At 46.2% G+C, this 24,323-nt stretch overlaps 1 protein-coding gene across 4 annotated transcripts in view; it reads left to right on the forward strand.

Moving 5' to 3' along the window:
- VAC14 (VAC14 component of PIKFYVE complex) overlaps window positions 1-24,323 on the forward strand; it is a 1,500,963-nt gene that overhangs the window by 347,855 nt on the left and 1,128,785 nt on the right. For all 4 annotated transcript variants that reach the window (XM_085639779.1, XM_085639781.1, XM_085639778.1 and 1 more), the window contains exon 9: window positions 3,658-3,792. In XM_085639779.1, coding sequence (XP_085495905.1) covers window positions 3,658-3,792 — 135 coding nt within the window. The remainder of the gene's footprint in view (window positions 1-3,657; window positions 3,793-24,323) is intronic.

Here is a 24,323-nt window from a genome sequence, read left to right on the forward strand (position 1 = left end):
GAGCCCACAGTCCCCAGAGGTTTGGCAGAGGCTAAAGTTAGATATAACCTTACTCTCTAAAGTGGTAGCTTGGTCAAGCAGTAAGGCAGTATCAGAGGACAGTGTAAAGCATTTGTTGTACACACTCAGTCAGCAAATGGTCTCACACACAAGAACTGAACTCTAGGCCAATGGTTTGTATAAAAAATATATTGTTGTTTTATTTTAGAACCAACAATAGGTATCAAAAATATACTTTCTCAGAATGAGATGCTTTAGTTATATACTTTGCAAAAGACAATTGACTTGGAATGCAATAGTTACAGTTTGTTGCAATAGGGAACACAATTTCAAACACAATAATACATTGAGCTCAATGGGAATTTTAAGTTATATGCAATTGATTACTCTCAGGATTGCTTTTCTAACTCCAGGACTGGATCCTAGATTCAGTCCTGGGACAGTTCTCGGAAACAAGTAAATAAATACTTTTTAGTTACGGTTGTGATTCTTAAGCAATATTTTGCTATTTTAAAAGTTGACACTTCGAAACTTTTTCTGATCAAATTACCAATGTTATCCTATGGAAGAAAATTCACTTAGCAGGTAAGTGGGGTTATGGTTACTTTTTCTAGGTCAGTGTTGGATCCTGGATCCAGCACTAGTGTATCACCTGTAAGCAGTTGAGAAACTGCGTTTAAGTTATACAGGCGATTTTTAAGGAATATTTATATGTTTGCAAAATCGACACTTAGAAGAAATTTCACAGAAAAAAAGTAAATGGTTTCCTATGGAAGAAAATTCGAGTTACGGGTAAAGTATGTTCTCGTTACTTTTGTAATCCAGTGCTGGGCTCCTAGGCTCAGTAGTGGGACATCTATCTAAAACAGGTAAGTAATTACGTTTTCACAGTTGGTACGATTTTTAAAGAATATTTGTAGTTTGCAAAAATCGACACTTAGAACAAATTTCACAGAAAAACAGTCAATGGTTTCCTATGGGAGAAAATTGAGTTAGTGGTAAGTACGGTTGGGAGTACTTTTCAGGGTCAGTGCTGGGCACCAAAATCCAGCACTGGGATCTCTCCTAATAGCAGGTGAGTATTTCCGTTTTCGTTACTCAGTTGATTTTGGGTGAATATTTTAAAGTTTAGAAACTCCACACTTAGAAGAAATTTCAGAAGAAGCCAGTGAATGTTACCCTATGGAAGAAAAGTGAGTTATCGGCTTTAGGGTAAGTGCTCAACTGGCAGAGTTAAGGTCCTGGGCAGAGACTCAGGGGTCTCCCAGGGCCAGGTAAGTACAGTTGTTACACCCTCAGCGGCACAGGGGCGGCCGGGTGCAGAAAGAGTTAGGCTCAATGTTATCCTATGGGAGGCAGGGGGGGCCTTGGTTGGTGGCTGCTGACTAGCAGGCCACGCGGCTGTGGGAGCTGGGCTCCTGGTCACTTGCTCAGGGTAAATGGGGAAGTAGGTAGGAGTAGAAGTTGCACTGCCAGGGTCACTCGGGCAGCTGGTTGCAGGGTGCTTTTGAGCCGTCGGGCGCTCAATGGATTTCAATGGGAAAGCTCAAGGACGAACAAAGGCTGTAAGCTCGGGGACGAAGATTCTTCAGGGGTGCCCACCACTTCGAGAGGTAAGTTGGGTAGTTGGAGGATAGGTAGGTACCCAGGAGTCGGGCACAGGGGGCCGCAGGGCACCGGGTGCAGGGGTGCCTTTTGGTGTCGGGAAATCTTACCCTCTGTTGATCGCGGTAGGGGGGGGTCCCTGGTTCTGAGGCTGTATGTCGTCAGGAGCATTGAGGTGGGTCCTTGGGTGCCGGATTCGGGATCACCGTTGCCGGGGGGACGTCCTCGGGGTCTTTGTCCACTCCAGCACAGGCCAGGCTTGGCGGGTGCAGAGTGTGCAGGGTTCGTGGTTCCGGGCTGGTGCCAGGGGTTAGATACTTGCTTTGAGCAGTGCCACTGCTCGTGGGAGTCCCAGGTGCTCAGAGTCACAAGGTAGCCAGGTCCTCCGGGGTTTGTGAGGTTGCTGGCCACAGGAGGTGCCGGGATTTAGCAGGTTCGAGGGTCGACAGGCCGGTAGGCCGGTAGGGCTGGGGCCTAAGCAGTTGGTGTCTTCCTCTTCTTAAAAGCTGCACGGCAGGTCTTCTTTCTTCTTGATCTTCTTTGCTGTTTTAGAATCTGGTATCTGAGGAAGGAATGTTCAGGGTGCCCCTAAATACAAAATTTAGGGACGTTACAGGTAGGTAAAGGGCAGGGACCACTGGGTCCCTGTCCTGGGGTGGGTACACTCCCTATCCTGCCACTCTCCTGTGGGAGGGGGTAAGTGGCCTAGTCCTGATTGGGTAGGGCTCCCCATCTTCAAGATGGCGAGGGCCCGGAGATGTGCTTCACCGCTCCTCCCCCAACTGAGGGGTGGGGTTGGCAGGGCTGACACATCCCCTGTCCTTACTTAGAGTTTCTGGCAGTCTTCCCGCCAGAGTGGGGGTCAGAACCGGTGGGGGCCAGTTGCTGAGAACAGCAAGTGGCCTGGAGAAGCTCACAAAGGTGGCATGCCTTTGAAGCTTCCCCCTGCTCATCCTGGGGAAGGAGACCTAGCACCTCGCCCAGGATGTGCATTGTTGCAGGCCCAGGAGAGCGGGGGCTCTCCACCCAGGGGTCCAGCAAGATATCTGCTGTGTGGCAGCCTAGGCAGCCTCTCAGACACGACGTGGATTGTAGGTTAGGTTTCAGGGGGCATCTCTAAGATGCCCTCTGTAGTGCATTGTACATTAAATCCCACACTGGCATCAGTGCGGGTTTAATGTGCTGAGAAGTTTGATACCAAACTTCTCAGTCTTCAGTGTTGCCATCATGGTGCTGGGGCGTTTGTGTTTGACGAGCTCCCAGCACCATATACTCTTAAATGACAGCACTGCTCTTACAGTGCCCAGGAATGGACCTGGGTACTGTAGGGGCGCAGGGCTCATGCTCCTGTGCCCACACCACTGGCATAGTGCACCCAGCTAGAGGGGTGGCTGATGTATGCCAGGGCAGTGTAGGTTGTGGGCATGGGATGTGTGCCATGTCGACTCTCTGTTTTGTCTTGTACCCAGACACTCCGCCTGCAAGGGCAGTGTGTTTGTGTTAGGGTACAGGGCCTCTAAGGGTGGCACAATAAGTGCTGCAGCCCTTAGAGGCCTTCCCTGGTCACAAGGCCCTGGGTACCTAGGGTACCATTTACCAGGGGCTGACATGTGGCCAGGGTTTGCCAATTTAAGTTTTAGGTTTTAGAGAAGGAACATAGGCCCTGGGCACCTGATTGGCAGGAGTCCAGGGCACACTGAGTCAAAGTACATTCAGCAATTCAACAAAAAGTGGGGGCATACCATGCAAGAAAGATGGCACTTTCTCGCATGTATGTTGAGAAATGCTAAGATATTGTGGAACTACACACGTCTGAAGATTTCTCGAAATGAAAAAGCGTGCTATGTGGTAAGTACACTTATGTAGGAACAAAGCTGCTTTTTTTTACACTACCTAAGGGTTCTCCTTTTTTATACACTGACAACAAATGTAGGCATCCATCATTTATCTTCATTTCTATTTTAGTTCTTTATGCAAACGTCCTTGCTCATGTATTGGAAATCTTTATCTGAAGTACTTTTTAACCCACGGCTTCTCCTGTTTTAATTCTAGATGACCTGATCCAACTGACGGCCATGTCCTGGATGAGGGAGTTCATTCAGCTGGCTGGCCGGGTGATGCTGCCCTACTCCTCAGGGATCCTGACTTCCGTTCTGCCCTGCCTGTCTTATGATGACCGCAAAAAGAGTATCCTTCATTCTGGAGAATCAGCAGCCATTTTGCATGTCAACACACAGCAAAATATTAGAGCTTTTCTGGTTGAGCTACTTAAGGGCTCTTTATTACAATGGTTTAAAAGTTGAAAAGTCCTAAGGGCGCTGCCACAAATTGTTCATCACCAGACGACTCTAACATAGTCCACCCTGCAGGTCTCAGATAGCCACATGTTCTGAGCCGACATCCTATAATGACAAAAAAGATGAGGATAATGGGGTCCATCTTGTCCAGTTTCTTCAGTTGATATCTCTGTAACACAGTCTGTCCGGAAATATCTCTAACTTGACCTCATTGTTTAGTCACACTTTACTACTTGGATTGCAGATTAGAAATGTTTCTGCCGCAGTAGTATGGGAAATCGGATCTACACCATAAAAGATAACCTATCAACACAAAAAAAGAAGTCACAGTGCTAATCAGAGCTGCCAGAATAATATGCATTATAAAAATGTGTCTCTACCTCAAACTGACTCAGCCATGATGCGGCTAGTTCTGCACTCCATGACATGATAATTGTAACTTGGTGGGCATCACGCATGACATAGAACACTTCCCACTCAGGATCTTAACAAAGACAACACTCTACCAACTACCTACCCACATGCTGTAGTGTGATTTCCTTGTGTACAAAAGCTTCAGTGCCCCACAAAGTTGCAGTAAGCAATACATAAATGTTATCATACCATGCAATGAATATTGTTTTTGTGTGTCCACTAATTTGAATTGCTTGTGTTTGTTTATAAAATGTGAATCAATTCCACTGTTTATCAAAGATCCCTATTTCATATCACTGGAGACTTTTGTACTCTGTAGAAGTGATAGTTTCCCCACGCTGAGCACCACTATTTTCCAGTATTGGGGTATCTTTCGTAGATTTACATGCCTAAATCATTCCCCGTCGTCGAGATGGGAGTCCCACAGTAACATAATCAAGCAGTATGTAAATAATGCCATAGGCTATAATGGCCCTGAGCCATGCTTTAAATAGCCTATCTATATACTTTTTAAAAAAAGTACCAAATGTTGAAATGCAGCCAGTCAGCTGCTAGCACACTCTAGAACTCGCCTAGCAGAGGCAGTTTCCCTCAGATTTCACCGCACGTCGTGTGTGAAAGGAGTCTCCCTGAGTTCTTCTCATTTTTTTCTAAAAACTTCTGGAATTTATTCCTGAGATCTTTTCTTCATTATGTCTGATAAAAAAGACCTTTTCCATCCCTGCAAGACTTGTGGCAGGAAGAGGGTCCATGTGGATGATCCTCACAAGGACTGCATTTATTGCCCCCATCCAGACCTCACAAGAGAGCCAGATCTCATGAGGACGGCTCTGGAGAGGGCAGGAAACACCTCAAACCCTCCCAAGAGAGCAAGAGTTCTAAAAAGGAGAAACATTTTAAAGTCTCCTCAGAGCCTTCATCTTCAGTTTCTTCTACTCCTGTGAGAAAGGAAAAGAAGCATCATAGAGCCTCCTCCTCAGATTCTGGGAAGTTCAGAGGCAAAAAATCGTAATAGACGGCACCCTCGACGACAACCCCCAGATCGTCAACAAGTAATACTGTAACATCGTAGGCTCCGTCGATGGCAGGGACACCGATGACAGTGTCCATCTCCGGCCCCATACTGTGGGCAAGGATCTCGCTGACGCCATCATCATCAACGTCTATCCCATCAACGCCTATACCGCCGATGAAAACTCCGTCGACAACCATACCATCGACGACCCACCTGTCGTCGTTGAAAACACCATCGACTATGCTACAGTCGACGGCAACGCTGGCTACAATAGCACCCTAGATGACTTGTTATTCCATCATCGGTGATTGTTACCGTCGACGATGATAAAGGAGTCGAAGACATTTTTACATCCGGAGCTGTCGACATTTAATTTTTATTTTTTTTATTTTTGTGTAATGTTGTCCTCATTCAAGAAAGGAAGGAAGTGAGTGGTCTTAAAGCAGTACCATGGCACTCTCCTGGACCCAGTAGAGGGGACATGCTGCCCTGTATATCTCTTTCCACCTCAAGGATTCCTGGAGTCGCCGACCTCAGGACTCTTGGGAATCGGCAAGGAAGAAATGAACCCTCGGTCTCTGAATAAGCCGTCATCCCATGAACTCACTTATTTAATAATCATTGGACTTTATTTTTCTAGGACGTTAAAATACCCAGATTGTTAACCCACTCCTCCCATAGCCCCCAGAATCAAGTTATTTTCTTTGACAAACATCCCCTGTCCAATTTATGGACTGAGGTAACCCAATTTAGAAACCATGGAGGGTTGGGGGATACCCATTTTAGACAAATTCCCTTCTTGCCAAGAGAATTAAAACAAATAAAAGTGAAGCTTGGAAATTTCATAGTTTATTATTAATACCATCTTCGAGCAAGATTCCAAAAATAACTAAAACCTAGCTTACCTTAATTTCTTGGCCAATTACTTCTGAGATTGTCTTACCCATTTGGCGTCAGAAGCCCTGGATTTGGGGACACTGCATGAACATGTGCACATCATCCGCACTCCCCAGAGCACACTTCGAGCAGGCCTTCACTCCTCCTCTCATCTTGGTAAGCCTCTTCGGGGTCCAGTAGGCTCTATGGAGTGTAAAGAGATGGTTTCTCCTCAATAGGGCAGCCTTTACAACTCTCCATAACGTGCGCATAGATACTTGCCAGTAAGATGTGACATCGCTGGAAGGCAGGTCTCTTCCCAAGGGCTCCTCCAGAGGCCTTAACGGGGGATCCGCTTTAACTAAGAGTTAGTACCACTTATATACTTCTTTACATTGATGGAGGGGGCTAATAACTTATCCTCCAGTTCTTCATTCGCGACTCCATCCTTGCCCTGGTTAACAGCCCAACCAGACAGTTGATAGAATTTAAATCTGGACAGTCTTTGGTTAGTTAGAATGCTAAGAGTATCCCATGGAAGTAATTTATTATCTTGCAGTAATTGGCCCCATTTTTGTATGCCATTTTCCAATAGTGGGACTGATAAGCTGTCCATAATGCACTCAGGGGTACCTGGAGAATTCCAGATAGGAGCACTTGAGTAATAGTACGGAATTTTGAAAAACTTCCTCAACTGGAACCATAATTCACAGGCAGATCTTAAAACCTTCAGTTTAACTTTTTTTAAATACTTAAGATGTCCAAATTTGAAAAGAAACCCATCCCCTCCCAGAGGAACCCTTATTGACATAGCTAAAAGAAAGGGAGGAAGAGGAGTCAAATAAGAGAGATCTCACATTCTTAAAATGGAATGCCCAACTATAAAAGCAAAGGTCAGAACTGGCTATACCCCCATCCAGTTCAGTACATCTTAATTTCTTCCATGTGATCCTGACCCCTTTGTTAGACCAAAGAAAACCATTGTATCACTCTGTAAATATTTCAAGGATTCAGGGCTGAATAATAGAGGAATTGTATCAAAGGTAAAGGTGACTTTGGGAAGAGCAGACATTTTGACGAGATTGGAACGGCCAAGAATTGACAATGGGAGGTTGCTCCATAATCTTAATAGGGATCTGATTTCATTTCTTTTTACCTCCAAATTAACCTGGGCTAATTTATCAATGTCCTAAGTAATTTGAATGCCTAGGTATCTTATTTGCTGCTGAGCTAAGGGGGAACTGGTTTGCAAATTCCACGACATAATTTCAGTTTTTTGTGAGTTAATTAGATAGGCAGATATCTTCCCAAAATCAATCAGAAGTTGCTCCAACCTTGCCAGAATTGCTGAAGATTCCCTTGAGAAAATCATCGGCATATAGGGCCAGCTTTTTTACCCATCCCCTATATCTGAATGGAGCAAAGTGTTCACTGGCCCTGATGTTACATGCCAGTTATTCTATGTAGAGATCAAAGAGGAGGGGGGAAAGGGGCAGCCCTTCCTGGTTCCCCACTCCAGCCTAACTAAGTTGGTTAAATTTCCGTTAACTATTATCCTTGCTGTGGGAGTTTTTTAGATGTTTCTAATGACCCTCAAAAATGTTTCTCCTAGGCCAAACGAGTGAGCTATATGATGTAAACAGGACTAGCTCACCCGATCAAAGGCCTTGGCCGCATCAAACGCAAAGATAGTGAGCTGCAGCTTATTAGCTGAGGCGATGTCGATTGCTCCAATCAGCTCATGAGTTAAATCATGAAGCTTGTGTCCTTTAATGAACCCCTTCTGGTCCGGATGGAACAGGTAACTCATCATATTATTCAATCTCCCTGCTAAAATTTGCGTGAACAGGGAGATGGGTCTATAGGATTCACATTTTTTTAAAATCCGGATTGGGCTTCAAGATCAGAGTAATCGCTGCCTCATTCCAAGAAGTGGGGATTGGAGTGTTATTGGAGAAAATACTATCAAATAATTTCTCCAGGACAGGAGCAAGTGTCTCGTTAAGGCCAATATAAAACTCATTAGGAATGGCATCTAAGCCTGCAACACTGCCTCTTTTTAGATGTTTTATTGTGGCTTTTATTTCTTCTAGTGAAAACTTTTCATTCATCTGCTGGGCCTGGTCGCCAGATAGAGACTGTAAGGTTATTTTATCCAAATAGTTTTTTATTTGGGAATCTGAGACCACTAGGTCTTCAGTATACAGTGCTTGGAACTAGGATTCAAATGCTTTTTCCATATAAGCCCTGTCTGATATCAACTCCCCTGTTTCTGTGTTGAGAATCTCCTTGATTAAATTTCTGGATTGATTAACACGAGATTTCAAAGCAAGGAGTTTCCCACACCCTTCTCCGTATTCATAGTTAGCTAGTTTACTAACTTCCCATCTTCTTCTGGTAATATTATCTAGATAGTCCATCATCTCTTGCCGCTTGGCTAACACCTCAGAGTTTTCCTCCCTCTGCTCTGCATTATTTTGGTTGTCCGCTTGATTATATAGTGCTCTAACAATATCTACTTCTAATAACTTAAGCATTTCTTTAGATTCCTTATGGATTTTAGCTGAACGACTGATAACTCTGCCTCTGATAAATGCCTTATAGGCATCCCATATTACCACTATGGGAGCTGAAAGATCATTTACTTCAAAAAAGGACAATGTCTCATTCTTTAGTTGTTCGACTACTAAGGAATCTTGGAGAATGACTCTATCAAACGTCCACCTTCCTATTACAGGGAGTCTTGTAAATTGTAAGTCCATTAACACCGCTGAATGATCTGATAGGTGCTCTGGGATATGTGTTACAGAGCTGAATTTATTTGTCAGCCTAGAATCTGTCAGAAAGTAATCAATTCTAGAACGATGACCGTGTTTTTATTATGGAAGTATAGCTCAGAGGCCCAGTTACCGCCCTGTTCTTTATTCTCCAGATATTTATGAGACTTAGATCGTCCATCAGGACTCTAATCAGGGAACCGATTTTAGTAAGTACTGTTCTCCCCCCTTTTGACCTATCAAGAGAGGGGTTCAATAAGATATTAAAATCGCCACCCATAATGATCGGCAGATTGGATTCCAGTAAATGATTGTATATAGTTCTGAATCATCATCTATGTTTGGACCGTAGTATCCCACCTGGACCACCCAGTCATTTTGTATCTTAATATCAGCCATAACCCATCGCCCCTTGTTACCTATCTTAGTGGGGCCCAAGATTACTTTGGCCGTTTTCTTAAAGATAATGGCCACACCTTTAGTACAGCCGGTTTGTGTGGTATGGAGAGAACTATCAATCTATTTCTGCTTAGAAACAGCCGCCTCCCATTCATCAATTATGAGGAGAGTTTCCTGTAGTATAATAATATCAAAATTAGATTGACTTAGATATTGGAAAATCCTTCTTCGTCTACCCACTACCCTGAGGCCATTAACATTCCATATACAGATTCTAATTGGAGTAACTGCAGGCATTTGAGGGAATCCAATGCACCTTCTCCCTTATCAGAGAGAGCTCAATCTGATCTCAAGCTACCCCTCTCTTATTAGCAACTTCCTTGGTACTGTTGAGGTTTAGCAAGGTCTCTCCGTTGCCTCCCTTGCACCTTTTGGACCTACAGGTGTCGGATGAAGAGGATAGGGGTGGATTATATGGAGTTGCATCTGAATTGCATGTAAAGTGCCAAGAAGAGAAACAGGATTAGATGAGCAGCAAAACTATCAGCCATGCCTGGCACCATCGCACCATTACCAACATTATGGATATCCTCCCGAATGGTGCCCTAGAAAGATGGCACATCTACCACCCTCTTTAATTCATGATCTTCAGGCTATGCTGGTGTAGGGATTCTAAAGAGGTAGGCAGACCACAAGGCGCTTTGTGGAGGGGGGAGATCCCCGTATTTATTAAGGGTTTTCACGACAAAACAAAAAAACACTGTATATTTCAGTCCGGCGTCGTTCTCTCTCGAACAAGGATCCTTCTCCTTTTCTGGACGCTGTCGAGCTGGGGTCCCTCGTTCCTGTTCAAGCCACGACCCTCCGGGGCCGTGGCTGGGCACGGCGTCCTCCGGATGGCCTCCCGGCTTTCTCCTCGTGGGTTCGGCGTCTTGGGCGGCTCCTCTCTGGTTCTTCGGCGTTCTCTTATATGGGCTCCAGTCCTCTACTTCCGTCTTCCTGGTTCCGCCCATTTCCTGGAGCAGACTCCTCTTGTCTGGCTCAGGGAAGGGAAACTCCGCTTCCCTGGAGGTTGGGCCGGGATTAAAGGGCCAGTCATCGGATACCTCCTCATACATCCCGAGGTGTTCGCGGTCGTCAGGGGGCTGCAATGGAGAGAGAGCGGAAGGGTCAAGAATGTCGCGAGGTGAGGCAACAGCGGGACGGGGCACAGTCCGACACACCCCTCCCCCAGAGTCGTCCCGTTCGGGGAGGACAGGGAACCGGTACAGGAAATCAGCATTAGAGTTCATGATCCCCTTCCTGTGCCGAACCTCAAACGCAAAGGGCTGCAAGGAGAGGAACCACTGCATCACCCTAGGGTTGTTTCCCTTATTCCGAGCTAACCACACTAGAGGCGCATGATCCGTAAATAGGGTGAACCTGCCACCCTCCAGGTAGTAGCGGAGTTTCTCTACAGCCCACTTGATGGCCAGGCACTCCTTTTCGAAGGCAGGATAATGGGTTTCTCTAGGAAACAGTTTACGGCTGATAAACGAGATCGGGCGTTCCAACCTTTCCTTCGTTTCCTGGGAGAGAACAGCTCCAATCCCTACCTCAGAAGCGTCTGTCTGTAGGATGAAGGGCCGAGAGAAGTCAGGAGAAAGAAGTACAGGACCCCGTATGATGGCGGTCTTTAGATCGTGGAAGGCGCGTTGAACAGCAGGGGAAGGAGAAAGCATATCGTGGGTTTTCGTCTCATTTTTTCAAGCGGATCCGTAAATGGAGCAGAAAGGGTGGAGTAATGTGGTATAAAGCGCAGATAGTAGGCCAGGAGACCTAAAAAGGCTTGTACACCCTTCTTTGTGGTGGGAAGGGGGGCTTCCATGATGGCCCTCATCTTTTCTATGCAACCATTACCTAGGAGGTACCCTAGGTATTTGACCTTGTGGAACCCGACTCTTGATTTTTTTGCATTAACATGTAGACCTGCCTGCCCCAGGGCTCCCAATATCAGCTGGATATGTTCTAGGTGTTGCTCCCAGTGTGTGCTGTATATAACAATATCATCTAGATAAGCCGATGAGTATCACTGATGGGGTTGTAGGACGTGGTTCATGAGCTGTTGGAAGGTAGCTGGGGCACCGTGTAACCCGAAGGGTAAGACAGTGAATTGGAAGAGGCCATCTGGTGTTATGAAGGCTGTTTTCTTCTGGTCCGACTTGCACAAAGGCACCTGCCAGTACCCTTTTGTGAGGTCCAGAGTAGTTATGTACTGGGCGTCACCTAGGAGTTCTATAAGTTCGTCGACCCGAGGCAGGGGATATGCATCGAGAGTGGAGATGGCGTTCACGCGTCTAAAGTCGATGCAAAATCGGATGCTGCCGTCGGGCTTAGGAACAAGAACGATAGGGGAAGACCAGTCTCTATGGGAGGGTTCAAGAACTCCCATGCGTAACATGCTCTGGATCTATTGGGATACCGCTGCCCTACGGTTGGCGGGTATTCTGTAAGGCCGTAGACGGACCACTTTACCTGGTATAGTGTGTATGCTGTGTTCGACGAGGGTGGTTTTTCCAGGCTGATCGGAAAACAGGTGTTTATATGGCGTTAAGACGTTTAATAAGGACTCTTGTTGACAGGGGCTCAGGAGTTCATTCACAACTAGTTGTTCCAAGGTGCTCCCTATGGAACCAGAGACCTGGACAAGATGGTTATTGTGTGTGGAAGGAAGGGGTCCTAGCCATTTCTTTAGGAGATTGATGTGGTATGTTTGGGTGCGGTTAGGCCCGATGGCTAACCTATAGGTGGTTTTTCCGAAGACCTCTATTACCTTGTAGGGCCCTTTCCATTTGTTCTTTACTGTGGCCAGGGAGCTGGGCAACCAAACCAGGGCCCATTCACCCACCTGAAGAGAACGCCATTTCTTTCCTTTGTCATACTGGGCCCTCTGTTTCTCTTGGTTTTTTCAAGATTGTCGTGGGCTAGGTCTCGCAATTTGCCCAGACGGGATTTTAAATGTCTGGTATACTCAAGTAGGTCAAGTGCCTCATTGGGTTCTTCCTCCCATGCTTCCCTGGTCATCTCTAACAAGGTCCGGGGTTGCCGTCCATACAACATTTCAAATGAAGAGCAGCCCAGACTCCCCTGGACCTGTCCTCGTATGACAAACAGGGCAAGCGGGAGGAGGTGATCCCACTGCCTGCCTTCCAGTGCCAACATCTTCTTAAGGGTTAGCTTTAGGGCCCGTTATATCGCTCCACTAACCCGTCGGTTTGGGGATGATAGGCTGGGGTTTTTATCTGCTTGATATTCAAGAGTGTACAGACTTGTTTCATTAGTCTAGAGACGAAGGGGGTTCCCTGGTCTGTTAAAATTTCACGGGGAAACCCCACACGAGAGAAATACTCCAGGAGTCTGTCGGAGATGGCTGCGGTGGTGGGTGCTCGGAGCGGGAAAGCCTCCGGGAAACGGGTACAGTAGTCCACTAATACCAACACATATTGGTATCCTTTTGTGGTCTTAGGTAGCGGTCCTATAAGGTCCATGCCTATACGTTCAAAGGGTTTGTCTATTATTGGTAGAGGCTGTAGGGGGACGGCCCTGGGTCGGTAGGGGTTCTTGGTTTGACATATGGGGCACTCCTGGCAAAATTTCTTTATATGGGCAGATATGCCCGGCCAGTAAAAACACCGGAGGAGGTTGTGAATCACCTTGTCTGGACCTAAATGCCCTGCTAACAGATGGGAATGGACGTAAAACATGACCTGGTCTCTAAAGGCCTGGGGAACAAGCAGTTGAGGTGTCTCGCCTTCCTTGGCAATCCTATATAACAACCCCTTCGTTATCTTGAACATAGGGAAGGATGGTGTGGCGTTCTCGGCTGTGGTTCGGGCTTGTTGCCATGCGGTAGCGAGTGAGGGATCACTGGTCTGGGCCCATTGGAAATTCCTATCATGGTGCCTGGGTTCTTGGGTAAGCAGTGCCTTCTGACCCCCTGTTCTGTTTGGAATGGGAAGTGCTGCCTCCGTTTGCTCCTGTATAAGGGACATGAACCCTGGGTTATCGGTGCCTAGGATCAGCCGTTCGGTGAGGGTGGGTAGGACCCCCACTGTGATTCTGGTGGGGGAAATTTTGGGACATGTTGAGGGTATGGTAGCTATAGGGTATTCCTTTACATTCCCGTGAACACACCGGATATGTGCCTTCCCCCCCCGGAGTGAATAGTTCCTTTCTCACCAGACTGGAGTGGATTACGGATTGTCTACAACCCTAATTCAAAAGGGCCTCTATGGGAACCCCGTTTACCTTGACACTCACATAGAAACAGGAGCCTACTTCTTCCGTGTAGAAGAGGCCTCGGGGTATGCAGCTGACATCCATGGGTTCATCTATGTGTTTCTTTGGACATGCCCGGGCAATGTGGCCCCAACCCCCACAGTCAAAGCACTGTGGCCCACGGTTGGGAGGGGCGTCCCCTCGAGGTGGCCACATTTTTTCTACATCCCTAATGGGTCGCAGAGGCTTCCGAGGGAGGGAATGAGATCAGGACGTTTTTTCTGTTTCCGCTTGGGGAACCCGGGGTTGTGCCCGGGAATACAAGGCAGCCATGTCCACAGCCTGCTCCGGCGTCAGATTGGAATGTTGCTTCAACCACCTCTGCGTGGGATAGGGTAATGCCTCTACGAACTGTTCTAGATAGATAGAGTTCATAATTTCTTCCTTGCTGCGCTCGTTAGGTTTTAACCATTTATCTGCCGCCATCTTCAGTTTGAAATACAGAGTTTTGGGGTTGTCCCCCGGCGCACCCCGCTCTTTCCGGAACCTCATCCGGTAGGTTTCTGCGTCCATACCCAGGTGATCAAGAATAACGGCCTTCACCTCTTCGTAGGGTGTGACACCTCCCGCGTTGGCAACTTGGTAGCCTGCCTGTACCTTGCCAGACAGCAAGGGAGCCAAAAAGAAGGGCCATTTCGCTACAGGCCAACCTGAAGCCCTAGCAGCCCGCTCGAAATTCAAAAGGAAGGCAAAGGAATCCTCCCCGGGAACGTATTTCTGAAGGGAGACTGTTGGTGCGAAGGAGAGGACCTTGCTCCCCTTGGTGTTTCCGCCTACCTGCACTACCCCCTCCCCTACACGCATAAGGGCATCAATCTGTCCTTTGATCAAGTCCTTGAACAGGTCCCTGTCGGCTTGGGCAATGTTAATCTGTCTTTCCACAGCCCACTCTAGTTTCTTTTGCCCTTCTGTCAAGTGCTGGATTAAGGCCTCCATTCTTTTCCGCAATGGAGTGCGTCTCCTATCTGGCTCGCCAACTGTAGGGATTCTAAAGAGGTAGGCGGACCACAAGGCGCTTTGTGGAGGGGGGAGATCCCCGTATTTATTAAGGGTTTTCACAACAAAACAAAAAAAACACTGTATATTTCAGTCCGGCGTCATTCTCTCTAGAACAAGGATCCTTCTCCTTTTCTGGACGCTGTCGGGCTGGGGTCCCTCGTTCCTGTTCAAGCCACGACCCTCCAGGGCCGTGGCTGGGCGTGGCGTCCTCCGGATGGCCTCCCGGCTCTCTCCTCGTGGGTTCGGCGTCTTGGGCGGCTCCTCTCTGGTTCTTCGGCGTTCTCGTATACGGGCTCCAGTCCTCTACTTCCGTCTTCCTGGTTCCGCCCATTTCCTGGAGCGGACTCCTCTTGTCTGGCTCAGGGAAGGGAAACTCCGCCTCCCTGGAGGTTGGGCCGGGATTAAAGGGCCAGTCATCGGATACCTCCTCATACATCCCGAGGTGCTCGCGGCCGTCCGGGGGCTGCAACGGAGAGAGAGCGGAAGGGTCAAGAGTGTCGCGAGGTGAGGCAACAGCGGGAAGGGGCACAGTCCGACAGCTGGCTGACTAAAAACAGAGGTTTCCACCCCAAAATATCCAACTGTTCAGCCGCCTTTACCAGTGACACCAACAGTACCACGCCCTCCTATACAGAAGCCTGATCCGGCCAACCCTTCCTCCTCTGATGAGGAGAGAGATGAGGGCGAGATCCCAGATCCTACACCTGCAGATCCCAGGGAAGATTGCATTATTCTCACTCTCTCTCCTCCGTCACACTATCCAGCGAAATCGCCTCCAGAGGACACGGGGGTTCCCACAATTTAAAGGAGCAGGCGTCCACCAGATTCCATCTTTCCATGGCTGTGAAACATACAGACTGCTTCCTGTATGATTTCAAGGAGGAGGCTAGGAAATCCATTCGGACAATCCCAAATATTGACCATATTTGGTAAGAGGAAGTGAAAATAATGAAAACTCCAGCCACAATACCACATGTGCTCTCTCGCATAGACAGAAAATACAGGGCCCCAGAAGATTCCGCTTCTTGCCTGACGGGCCACCTGAGGCCGGATTCCATTATTTCCCAGGCAGCGCAAAGGAGATCAAAGTACCCAGCCACTCCAATCTCAACTCATGGCCTCCTTGCTAGACCTCATCCCTGAAGACAAGAAGCAGGAGGCTAGAAAAATCCTTTTGGAGGGAGAGGGAGAGCGAGCAGTTCTAAGACTATCGATTCTGCTATGTACTTAGCCAACACAGGGTTTCACCAGCTTGCAAGAGCGGTGGTGTTGAGGAACCAAGGATGGTTGAAAGCCACTACTTTTTGACCTGTAGTACAGACAAAAATCCTGAACATGACGTTTGATGGGACGCTTTGTTTGGTAAACATATCGATGAGGCGCTATTATCCATTAAGACTTACACCAATACAGCAAAATCTTTAGGCTCCCTCCAGTACAGAAAAACACCTTTTCAGAGGAGCAAAAGAACGAGGTTTCGCCACCTACACAGGCTATTATCAGAGAGCACAACAATACCAACCCTATCAGCCGCAATACAGGCAAACCGATTAACCTGCCACGTACCGTCAATCTTCTACGGCTGGTTTCTCTCGTCAGGGGTCCGCAAAAGAGCATCGGACCAAGGCAGAGATAATGGGAGAATACAATGATCTGAGCAGGGTACCAGCTTCGTCGTCCCTATCCCCTCCTGTGAGTGCAAAGATCTCCAGTTTCTTTCAGCAGTGGGAGAATAGAACAACGGACCAGTGGGTACTGGTCCTGATTGCCTTCGGTCATACTCTGGAGTTTGTAGAGAGACCTCCAACTTCTCCACCCAAGGGAGCTCCTCCCCCTCGTCTTAACTTATTGCACAAAGAGGCAAGAATGATGCTCTCAAATGGAGCGATCGAGGAAGTTCCAACTCTGCAAAAGGGTCAGGGTTTCTATTCCCGTTTTTTCTTAATTATGAAGAAGACAGGGGAATGGAGACCGATATTGGATCTCGGAAAGCTAAACAAGTTCCTGAGAAAACAAACATTCAGGACGGTAACTCTGAACGAAATCCTACGCCGTCTCATCACAAAGGAGACTTCATGACGTCCCTCGATTTGGAAGACGCATACTTCCACATCCCCATCCATCGGAAGCATAGAAAATTCCTCATAGTCTGCCCTTCAACCTCAAAGTTGCACCCAGAATATGCACAAAGTGGCCCCAGTTGCTGCTGTCCGCCGTTCTCAAGGTCACCAAGTATTCCCCTACTTGGATGACTGGCTGCTGAAGGCACCAACAGCAAATCAAGCAAACAGAACTATGGACGCTTGTCTTCAACTGTTCAGCAAGCTGGGGTCGACAGTGAACATCGCAAAGCCTTCATTAATTCCCGGTCAGATAACACCATTTCTGGGAGCCAGATTGGACACACTCCAATGCAAAGTATTTTTATCAGAAGATCGCCAGATCCGTCTGCGACAATTGGCTTTGTACATTTAAAAAAGAAAGTCCGTTTCAGTGAGGAGATATAAATTGCTCCCACGAATGTGCTCATCAGCAGTAGACCTAGTGCCCTTGGCCAGACTCAAGATAAGACTTCTCCTGGAGGAACTTCAAAAACAATGGCTGCAAACATCGGAATCCTTCTAAGACATCATTCGGATTACCCCAGCCATGAAAACGGCAATGCAATGGTGGTACCATACCCCAAACCTTTCGAAAGGGCTCACTTTCCTGCAACAGATACAGGACTACATCCTGACAATGGGTGCCTCTAGTCAAGGCTGGGGAGGTCACCTGCAGGATCTTTAAATTCAAGGCAAATTGTCCAATTCCCAAGAGCTAAGCCATATCAACAGCTAGGAGTTGAAGGCTATATTCCTCTCTTTACAAGCAAGCCTTCTACCAAGGATAGCAGATGCCTCTGTACTGGAACTTTCGTACTATACAACCAGTATGGTCTACATAAACAAACGAGGAACAACCAAGCCTCTCCCGCTCTCACAGGCAGCACAGGAGCTATGGAACTGGACAACAGGTCATGGAATATTTATCATGGCCTTGCACGTTCCAGGCTTGAGCAGCACGCTAGCGGATGCTCTCAGCAGAGCTCCAGACAATTGCCACGAGTGGGAACTCTGACAAGACCAACTGTACAGAGTATTTACACTATGGGGGAAAACCAATGCTGGACCTGTTTGCTACAGACATCAACGCCAAATGCCAGTCGTATGCCTGCAGGTTCCCACTCCCGGGGTCTCAGGTCAATGCCTTTTTGATGCCATGGTCAGGGTTGTATGCCTATGCCTTTCCCCCCCATCCTATTAATCCCCAGGGTGTCGACCCATATGAAACGGGAGAATTTCCGCCTGATACTCATTGTGCCCAGGCAACACTGGTTCCCGGAACGCCTTGATCTTTCAGAAACCAGACCCATATGTCTGCAGCAGTTCCCCTCTCTCCTGACCAGGGACAATGGTCAAGTGTGTCATCCGAATCCAGAGTTTCTGCACTTGCATGCCTGACTCCTGAGTTCTTAGAGTTTAGAGACATGAATATTTCGCAGGAATGTAGAGACATCCTCTCAAAATCTAGATCAGAAAGTACCAACAAAACATACAAACTAAATGGAAAAGATTATGTTTTTGGTGCCAACGGAATGGTCTGCATCCATTTCAAGCGTCCTCACAACAGATTCTACCGTACCTCCTCTCCTTGACAAGATCTGGTTGAGCTTTTGCCTCACTTAAAGTGCATCTAGCTTCCATCTCATTATAGAAAAGCTTCCTGCGCCCCTTCTCTTTGTGCCTCAAGACTGATCAAACAATTTATAAAGGGGCTTTTATGCACTTTTCGTCAATTACGAGCACCTCCCCCGGAATGGAATCTCAACGGGGTCCTTGCACAACTCATGGAACGACCATTCGAACCAATTCATAAGGCTGAGTTGAAATGTCCGACTTGAAAAGTCACTCTTCTGCAGGCCCTTACCCCAGCCAGAAGGGGGAGTGAAATTCAAGCGTTCAGCATCAAGAAGCCCTTTCTACTGTTCAAGGAAGACGCTGTGATTCTAAAGAATAATCCTATGTTTAGTCCTAAAGTACCATCTTTATTCCACTTTATTGAGCCTGTCATACTCTGGTCTTTTTTCCCGCAGCCATCTACACCTGCAGGACAACCACTACATACGCTGGATGTTGAATGTTGCCTGAAGTTCTATCTTCAGAGAACAAAGGACATTTGAAAGACTGATCAACTATTAGTGGCCTATGGCCAAGGCAGAGAAGGAACTGTGATAAAGAAACCCACAATCGCAAGGTGGATATAGGCAGTGATACAGTTTTGTCACGTCAAAGCTAGCAGACCTTTGGAAAGATCAAAAGCTCACTCCACCAGAGCAGTTGCCATGTCAGCTGCCCTCTTCACGGGAGTAACTCTGGAGAAAATTGAACGTGCTGCAACCTGGAGTAACACTTATACCTTTACGCAGCACTACTGCCTGGAGTCCGCTCAAGATGCAGATGCGGCGGTGGGCCAGGCGGTGCTCCGTCACATCTTCCATTAAGGTAGGCCTCTTTCTAGCTCTTAGAAAGAGTCTTTTTGTTCTCATGGTAATCTCATGTGCTTACATGTTCATAATTATGGTAAGTGTGACTGTGTAAGGTGTATTATAAGTTATTCTGTTTTTCTGTCTCTTTTTGCTACTCTGTACATGAAAAGGCGAGTATATGGCAGATAAGTTGGTTTTCTCTTACAATTGCGTTCTGTGCATTTGTTCTCTTCTATCCTATTTATTTATTTAAAAAAACAAAAAGAAAACACAGAGGGGCTTCTTTCATTGTATTCATTGTGTTACTTCAAACTTGAGGGGTTCGGTATACTTTAGAGGTCTCCCACCATCCACAACAGAAAAAACACTATTGGATGTTACTGCTTGCTATTCTTACAGTTGTAACATTCAACTTTTTGAATTTTTACACTTCCAGTACCAAATGTCTTGATGTCAAGATCTGAGACCTGAAACTATCACAGACTGGGGGAGGGGTGGGGGTGGTTTGGCAGGGTTATGTTCCCTCTAGATGTGCAATATTTCTGCTGCTCTTAGGAAGATCAGCTTTCCGAGGACAACACTTCCTTGCTATTCTGATTCAGGCATATGAATCTATGAAAGATACCCCAATACTGGATAAGAAAATAAGTAACTTACCTGTAACTACAGTTATCTAGTACTCGTGTCTTTCATAGATTCACATGCACCCACCCTCTTTAACGTAGAGGCTGTTTCTATGTTGTGTAATAAGATACTCCTCACTTGTGCTGGGAAAGTATAAGGAAAACTGCTGCTGCAAGGAGAGTTCTAGAGCGTGCTAGACGCTGATTGGCCAAAGAACAAATACCTCTTGGACCATGAATGCTGAAATCTATTTACAACCCCAGATTGTCTTTTATCTGTGGGTAAAATTGTTTTATTAAGTACATTTAATACATTTTAATTCTCAGTAACACATATTAGAGCCGTCAACGTGTATCTGTTTGTGGACACCAAAACTCACAGTGTAATTTTATTATTACCGTTTTTTTACTTTTGATTTCGTTTTCACAACGACAACACAGTTATACAATCTTGACAAGAGATTTTTGAACAAACCAGTGTGCAAACAAATCTATATACAGTGACAGAAAGACAAACCATATGTTACATTAAATTCAATCGTCTTGCTCCAAACCACTTGGTCAATCCTACTATATTTACAAGGTATTGGGTCTCGTTAATTTCTGTGAACTTTATACAAAAAATTCTAGGTCCGAAGTAAAGAGGTCAGGGAGAACCTGTCAAAATCTAAACCATGTAAGCTGTCTCAATCCAGCTTATCTCAGAGTCATTTCGGTGTTTGAAAAATTGCGAACCGGTAATCCCTTGGCCTCAGTGAGGGGGGTGCCGACGCGTTTCGACCTTCGTGTAGGGACCAAGAGGATTTTCAGAAGGTCTTCCTCAGGGCTGGGAAATTCAATGTAGGACTCTGTGGTGGGGAAAGGGGGGGGAGTTAGATTAGCAGTGATCAGGGGATATTTGATATAACACAGTTGAATCACATGTATATAAGCCAATTTTAGGGGTTACCCATACTTAGTGCGTGTCATCAGTTGGAGTGAACTGGTTTCCTGCTCTTTGGCGTGTGGCGCCTCTTTGAGTTCTTGAAACTTCTCTTCTGATTTGTTGTGAAAATTTCTGAAAGACATTAAGGGCAGATGTCGTAGTGGGAGCAGTTTGAGCAGTTTGGGGGCATTTTGTCACTTGAACATATGGCCGTTATGCTGCGCATGAAAGCTGGGCTCATGCAGAGTTAAAATGTGGGGGTGCCTATGGTCTTTTCCCAGGTGCATTTACCGACATTACTTGCAAGGCTAGGATGACCCCCGTTACGGTCTGGTGCTTCGTTGTAGGTTAGTTCATGCCAGGTTTTAGGGTCTAAGTCCGTTATACGTGCTGTTTGTGCTCGGGCATGCAGTTACTCCACAGTCTGTCAATGGATTGCTGGGTCCTTCGGTGCCACATATGGTGCATTACCTTTCAATTTTCGAGTCCGGTTTCTGTAGGTCCTTTTGTTTGCCTCCGCGTCTTCTTCGTCAGTTTTGCTGAAAGCGTTGTTGGATAGGCGGCCAGTTCCAGGTACAAATCCTAGATGCGGCATACTCTGACGTCATCGCGTCTACGCGAGGGGGCATGTCAGATGTCTTGTTCTTTCTGCCTGACTTCCGGATTTCAAGGCACGACATCCTGTCATGTCGATCTTTTTATCGCTTCATGATTCGTGGTTATGACAGCGTCTACGCTGTGTTGGGTCATTATGGATTGCGCCTGTTTTAATGGATTGTTTTTGCTGAGATTTTCATAGTTGGTGCAAGGAAGGCGCCGCAATATAATTTAAGATGGTTTGCTTCTACTTTTTGGAGGTACTGTGGGAGGGAACTGTGTGCAGTCACTTTTTGTGCACGTGAATATCTCGTTTTTCTTAAGGTTGGAAGGTTGAACTCGCACAACTATTGGGATGGTTGAATTAGTTTAGCAGCCATGCGTGGTTTCCCTTGTCTCTTTCAGCCTATGTCAGTTGTTCCCATCGAGCTAGCCGCATGTCTATGTCTATAACCTTGATGTAAGTCATAATTGTGCACTGGTCGGAAAGTGAAGGCTTCTATTTCTTCGTGGGACAAGAAGGGAATTGGGGTTTAAGATCACTTTTGCAACAAAAAAAAAAACAGTTGTCATGTTCATCTCATGACTGGATGTATTGGCTCACGGAACTTTGGAAATGGTTGAGTTTTTTTTAGCAGCAATGCACGATTTCCATCATTTTGTTCAGCCTGTAGTCGGTTGTCCCAAGCTTCAATATTAATTTTGCTTCAAAGCGAGCCAGCAGACTATTGATATCTTTACCTTTGACATGTTTCAGGATTGTCCACTGTATCTCATTCGGGCCATGATCCTTCTGAAGGTAATGTTTAACCATTGGTGCATTCAGCACTTTGCATTTTATTCGGGATTTGTGCTGTGTGATCCGTTTCTTTACTTGTTGTGTTGTCTTACCAACATACGCTAAGTTGCAGGGGCACATGATGCAATATATAACGTTTCTCGTGTTACAGTTAGTAAACTCATTGTGGTGAATGCTTTTATTCCCATAGTTAAAAAGGCTCTTTTCATCTTAACCTCCAAAGAAAGATCAAAAGAAACACCTCTGGTTTGCATGACAACATTCTCAACGATGACAAATGAAATAAAGAAAATCATAAAAAAGAACTGGAACACAGTAAGAGGAATGGGAATTTTCAAAGATTTTCCAGTCTTCGCTTTGAAGAAAAACAAGAGCATTAGAGACCACCTGGTACGGGCAAACACACCGATAAAAAGACATCGACCCACGCTTCAGACAATGCTGGCCCTCCCACCAGTAACAGGACACCACAAATGCAGGAACTGCAATCTATGTTCCAGCACTGTAGAAGGAAGCCTTTTTAGGTCTTGCCTGAGCCAGCGCATGCGCTGCTCTGGCAAGACTTTTAGTAAGTGGGCTTCAAAAATCCGACCACTCGCTTTTTGTGTGGCCTAAAGCGTGCGGTTACGCGCACAGGCGCCATCTGGCTTTCCTCTCTCGACATGGCTCATTAAGCACATCGCTTGCGGGCACCCTGATACATTTGTGGGACGCAATCTCGCTTTGTTGGTGACTTTTCTAGTGGAATGCTCAAACTATGCAGCAGAATTATTTATTGTACATCCTTTCCTGCTAGTATTTACTCGTAATGATGGCCGTCAAATGTGTTTCCTTTGATTCCACATGGTCGCTTTATAACATATTGGGTCGCTCGCTTTGCTATCTGTCCCTCTTTCACTTGCATCCACACCCGACACTATAACCTCTCTCCTCCTTGCTCTGTTGGTGTTTCCTTCTTGTCCTCTAGATATATAATCAATTTCTTATCTAAATATGACTTGCCTGCGTCTTGTGCAGCCTTTCTAATATTCTTCTCCTGCCCCAGCCTTTAATTGAAGATAATCCTTAACCACTAAAACATTCCCATAAAGCTGAGCCTCTCATGTTTGGCGCTAAGACCAACTTGTTACAGGGTCTAAATCAATGTAGAAGTTACCAGTGCTACATCGGGTTCACGCTAGGGGTCAGGTTGTACGGGCACTGCACCAGGGGAGACTCTGCAGCCGCTGCATTGGCAAGAGACGTAGAGATCCGACGCTCTGCGTGTATTGTGGCCGGGGAGAGGCCAAGAGAGGCCAGGCTGTGACGATCTTCTGAATCTCATCCACGGACTCATGGACTTTGCAATGATTACGTAAATTATTAGTCACGATGAAAAATCCCCGGGGGCCGTGTTTCTGATGTCTGAAATGAAGCCAAAAAACAAACATATCCTTCTTAATTACTAAATCTAAATTCACTATTGTTTCACATTATGTGATCCTTGGCAGATCGTGTCATAGCCATGTGCATCTGTGCTTTCAGTCACCAAAACCTGGGAGCATTTGACCCAGGTTACACAAAGTATATCCGACTAGATGACTCAGTGAGCTGAAAGCTTTCTGCTGAAACGTGGTGATCTGCAAATCATAAGTATGCATGCAGACTTTCATCCTTCCAAGGTAGGCAAAATGTGTACCATTATGTAGGGTAACAGCAGCAACTTTTATTTATAGTACTTCGAAACTTCTGAAGGTTGGAGGTGAAGTCCCTTAAATAGCAAATAAAAACAGTATTAAGCACTATTCATAAATTGAGCATTTATATAAAGATTAGACATATAGATTGCTGGTGGTCCTGGAGCTAGTTAGTTGAGAACTATAGCAATAAGTTCTGTGCCAGTGTGCTGCACGCAGTTTACATTTATTGCTGCATTAATTGTAAGTATATGGAACATAGGTTGTCAAATCAACATCAGCGGTTTAGTCCGATAAGTATCATAGGCACATTACCCTTCTGAAGAGACACATTGAGTTGAGGATATCGGCCCTGGGTCTAAGTAAGGTTCATATTTGTGACTCTGTAACTCCAGCCTGTCTTCCAGTAATGCTACAAACGGTTTCTAGTTTGTACTTAGAAGCAGCAGCTGTGCTGCATGATGTGCCAAAAAACAAGC

The sequence above is a fragment of the Triturus cristatus genome, chromosome 12, assembly GCF_964204655.1.
Source record: "Triturus cristatus chromosome 12, aTriCri1.1, whole genome shotgun sequence".
NCBI classification, from domain to species: domain Eukaryota; kingdom Metazoa; phylum Chordata; class Amphibia; order Caudata; family Salamandridae; genus Triturus; species Triturus cristatus.